This window comes from Parus major, chromosome 26, assembly GCF_001522545.3.
Source record: "Parus major isolate Abel chromosome 26, Parus_major1.1, whole genome shotgun sequence".
NCBI classification, from domain to species: Eukaryota; Metazoa; Chordata; class Aves; order Passeriformes; family Paridae; genus Parus; species Parus major.
Genome location: NC_031795.1, coordinates 6058123 through 6062899, shown reverse-complemented (window position 1 = coordinate 6062899; position 4777 = coordinate 6058123). Strand labels below are relative to the sequence as shown.

The 4777-nt window shown below is 47.2% G+C and overlaps 1 protein-coding gene across 1 annotated transcript in view; it reads right to left on the bottom strand.

The window, feature by feature from the left end:
- Positions 1 to 2997: 2997 nt before the first annotated feature.
- The window catches only part of DDX20 (DEAD-box helicase 20), a 5090-nt gene continuing 3310 nt past the window's right edge, over positions 2998 to 4777 (bottom strand). Inside the window, exons 8-9 of the mRNA XM_015650554.3 lie at positions 4632 to 4733; positions 2998 to 4285 (exon numbers count right to left, since the gene is read on the bottom strand). Of these exons, the coding sequence (XP_015506040.1) occupies positions 3195 to 4285; positions 4632 to 4733 (1193 nt within the window). The 3' untranslated portion in view covers positions 2998 to 3194. The remainder of the gene's footprint in view (positions 4286 to 4631; positions 4734 to 4777) is intronic.

Below are 4777 nucleotides of genomic sequence, written 5' to 3'. Positions count from 1 at the left end.
GGAACAGGGGCAGGCTCTGACAACAGCCCCAGGAGCCCAGAACATCAGTGCTGTGCTGGGCACTTCAGTTCAAAGCCTTCCCCCACCTCTCATTCCTTGTAACTTTCTATAGTTTTAGAAAAGTTCCTTTAAAAGAGATAAAAAGGGATTCTTTGTACAGAAAGCAAGTGGAAGGGCATTATTTTTTCAGATTTTCCTAAAGCAATATTAAAAATATCATTTTTCTAAGCATTTTATTTCTTTTCCAAAGCTTTTTCTGAAGGAAAAATATTTTCACTGATTTTCAGCCTATCCTATCAATAGATTTCCTCTCTTCTCACCCAGCACTGAGCTGCTAACAGGGTTCACTCCCAGCTGGCAGCAAATGATGAAAAATACCTTTCCACATAGGCTTTGATTTCCATCTACTCTCCCCAAAAGGCACCTTTTGCTTTCATTTTCCTTAAAACGACAACCTAAGTAACACACATGGCTTTAGTGTGGAATAAAGCTCATGGATAATTCAAAATACATCTTTCTTTAATTGGCCAGAAAGACCAGATTTAATCAATGCCACTTGTTCAACCTAAACCTGTTGCTAATACACTTTACTGCAACCCAGCACTTGTCATTCTAGTGTAGACAGCTCACGGTGTGTGCATGAAAATCAGATTAATACCAGCTGAAGAATGCAAATTTCCTTCAAGATTTTGCTTTTTTTAAGTAAGGAGGTTGCAAACATGCTGCATCTTACATGTATTGTAAAGAAAATTTAGGAAATTAAAATTTATGTTTAATTTATGTGTTGCAACATCCCTTGGACTTTGTAATGTTTTAATTTGTTGGACTAAGGCAGTTACAAGGTCAGCACTCGTGGAGAGCTGGTGAACATCAGTAGCTTTGAACTGCAAACTTAATTCTGCTTTTAAAGCTAAGTGAATAAAAGACCTTTTCCACATCACTCAGCCATCCAGTCTATCTCAATGTTTTGTTTTAAACACTTTTCTCCAACACCTGGAGCCAACTGCAGTAGACCCATGGGTTTAGAGCCCAAGCTTTTTGTATTTGCCAAAAACACTGTCCAGGGTGATTTTCTCTTTCTAAAACTGTGAGAGCAAAGGGAAGGCAGTGAAGATCAGGAGCTGAGGCTCAGCAGCATCATTCTGATTTCCTGAGCAATCAGAGTGACCTGGAAGAATTCATTCCACCTCTGTGCCAATCCCACAGCCTGCAGAGCAGAGAGCAGCTCCTCCTGCACTGAGTGGAGCTCAAAACGCCACAGGGAATTCTGAGCCAGAGCTGCTGCTTCTGCCCAGGGAGAACCTGGGCCAGAAACGCTCCAGGTGGAACAAAAGAGCTTGTGAAGGTGCCTGTCCTGCTCACAGTCAGGTCTGTCCCTGTGTGTGTCCGTGTGTCCCTCCCCTCTGGGTTAAACCAGAGCCACTCCAGAGCTCAGCTGGGGCAGGGTCCCCCCACAGCCAGCGCTGCTCCAGCACCACTGCGACCACCCCAGGCTCTCAACTGGTGTGCTGCTCTGCTCTCGAGAAGGATGGCATCCCAATGCAATGGTGTTTTCTTTAGTTCTGTTCTGAGAAGCTCTCAACCTTATTATTTTCTATTTTCATACTTTAAATGGGCTTTGCTTTACAAATGTCAGAGGACAGATACGAAATGTACTGGACACAACTGCAGGTAGCTTCATTTGAGAACAACTTTCTAGAAGAACCAAGTTTCCTGTTGTCTTCTTTTGGAATTGTAGTGCATATGTTGAAACTTGTATATCATTTACAGTATTGAGTCTTGTGCCACTGCTGTACCTGATGTATCCAATCTGGATTAAACAGAGTATGTGCCACAAATACCAACAGGATGCTGGAATTTCTTCTAAAATCCTTCTGGGAGGTTCTTTTGGAGAACTTTGGGTGTTGACCTAGGCCACTCCAGTTGCATTTAAATACTAATTAACTCTTCCCCCAGCAATCATTAATGAAATCAGTGAGATGTCCCAGGACAGCAATAATGCAGAAACTTCAGTGCATCTCTTACCATGTCCTCTCTGTCCATGGTAGGAACTGCAAAAATTCATCTTGGAAACAAAATCCTGCTGCCTTGGCCTTCTCCAGCCACAGAGACAAAGGGGAAGCCCCTCCCTGGAGTCCTCTGTGACACAGAGGGAGTGATGCAGGAACAGAGCACACAAAGAACAACTCTCAAAATTAGTGCAGAGCCAACCCAGGGTCAGCACCCTGAGCCAGCCAGCACTCCCATCCCTTCCTGCCCCAGGACAGCTCTGTACAAGCCAAACAGGAAATATCAATTAGTTTTACACTAATAGGTAATTCCATTTCTAATTAAAGCTTTCCTGTAAGTGTGGGAAGTCTGATATTGTTGCACCCAGAGGGACAGACCAATTATGGCTGCTGCACATTTTTTACATAATTAAATCCTCTACCACACAGCTTGCTGCACACCTTGCTATAGAAATGTTATTTATGCAGTGTTAATTAACTGGATTTAAATTGGCAATGCAGGCATTGAGATGCTCATTTCACTCTGCCACTTCACTGGGATCTAATCAGTGCCTGGTGTTTACCAAGAGAATCAGGGAAAATGGGAAGATCACCAACTTTAACCAGACCATGGAGTCCCACAGGGAATTCAGCTTCACCCAGCAGTGACAGGGGAGGGGAGGGGAGGGGAAGGGGAAGGGGAAGGGGAAGGGGAAGGGGAAGGGGAAGGGAAGGCAGGAGGGAGGTGAGGCCCTGGCCCAGCTGGGGCTGCCCCTGGATCCCTGGCAGTGCCCAAGAGCTGGACAGGGCTGGGAGCAGCTGGGACAGTGGGAGGAGGAGCAAGGTGAACTTTAAGGTCCCTTCCCACCCAAACCATTCTGGGATTCCATGAAATACAACTGGGATTGTTTTGTATTTTCTCCTTTCTGACATTTCTTATGTGGAAATGGCTGACTTTTATCATCCTCTTTTTTACTGTGGATTGTAAAGATTCCAACTGAGCATCCAGCTGCTTTTCTTCTCCTTTTATTAACAAATTGTAACAGCTTCACTGGACCTGTGTAGAACATTCACCAGACACAGATTTTTATAAAAAAACACCATTTTTCTTCATCCAAACAACGTCTGTCTCTTGTCAGCGTCCTTTAGAGCAGCACTGCTGTCACAGACCCTGTCCAGTCCTGGTCCATCAGCAGCATCAGGACATCAGTCCCCATCTCTCAGCAGCTCCTGGAGATAGACTGAGTTGATGTGGTAGGCATTGATGGAGCTGAACTGCCAGTAGCTCCTGCTGTAGTGAGCCAGGGCTGTGTAGTAGCTCTGCCAGGCGTCGCAGTAGCACTTCCAGTAGTGCTCAGAGCCCACGGCCAGAGCATCATCCCAGGGGCTGCAGCTCCTCTCCTCCTCACTTCTGCTCCTGGCAGGACTGCAGAACTTGTGGTTGTGGCTTTTCTTGTGTTTAGCATTTTGTTTCAGGACTTTCTTCCTCACTTCATTCTGCCTTGGGAGGTGGGATCGCTCCCGAGGCCGCTCTGGTGCGGGACAGACACCTGCAGGGCCCTGCTGAGCTGGGGACACAGCATTTGGCTCCTGGCTGTCTGCAAACACCTCACAGCACGAGCTGTTGGCCCTGCTATTAAAGGAATCCCTGGAGCTGGCTGAGCCATCACTGTCAGCAGACTCATCCCCGACTGCTGCAGTCTCTGGGTGATGTTCCATCTCTTCCCACTCCACCTCCCCATTTCTGGGCAGCTCACGTTGCTCTCCTGGGCCTGAGAAACTTAAAACCTCCACCTCTCTCTCTGACCCTTCTTTAATGAAATAATCATAGTCCTCAACAAAATCTGAGAAGCTCCAGGGAGTGGTGAGGTGGTTTTTGAAAGAAGACAAGCATGGAATTTTGGGAAGGTTTTTTTTTAAGGCCTCCTCATCTGGAGCCTGAGCACTGTGCTGTCCATCCTTCCTGGAGATGGGCTTGACTCGATCCCTCTGTTCTGTGTGACTGCTGGAAGTTTTAGGGACTCTACTGTTTTTCTCTACATTTGCAGGATTTGTGCTCTTTTTTATCTGTTTTTGCTTCGGAGTCTTTTTTTGCCTTTCTCCAGAAGAATTATCCCTTGGCAGATGAGGGGGAGGCTGAGGTATGGCTGAAAAGCCATTCTGGACAGGCTGCAGCACTGGCTGCTCTGGTTTAGGGCACACAGAGTCACAATTCACCACAGGACCTGTAGGTATTGCAGGTTTGACTTCTACCTCCCCATCTTCAAACTGCTGCATCACTCCAGGAGGGATTGGCTCTGCAAAGAGAAACAAGCAGCCCCTCAATCGAATGCATCCTTCCCTCTGGAACTCACATGAACCCAAGGGAAGCTTCCCAAAATTGCCTGTCAGATATCAAGTGAGGGCCACAAACCAATCCCTTCAATCCTTGGAAGAGTTTAAAGAGCCAGAACATTTCCTCCACAGAAGGCATCAAAGGCTGCTCAAGACAAACACTTCATGTCAGGAGCAGAGTGTGAAGAACATGGACTGAAAGCAGAGCAGCCCCAGCAGAGAAGGCACACATCAGCCCCCTGGGGCTGTCTGGAGCTGTGGCTAACAGGAATCCACCCAGCCCAGCTGCATCCCCAGCACAGAGCCCACCTGGCAGAGGAAGGAGCTGCAGGTTGCACTTCTGAGCGATTTTCATCATGGTGTTCTCCTCCTCGCCACGGCAGCAGTAGGTGACAGCCAGACCCAAGGTGCCTGTGGGACAGAGCAGAGTCAGAGAGCCCCAGCAGGGCTGCAGG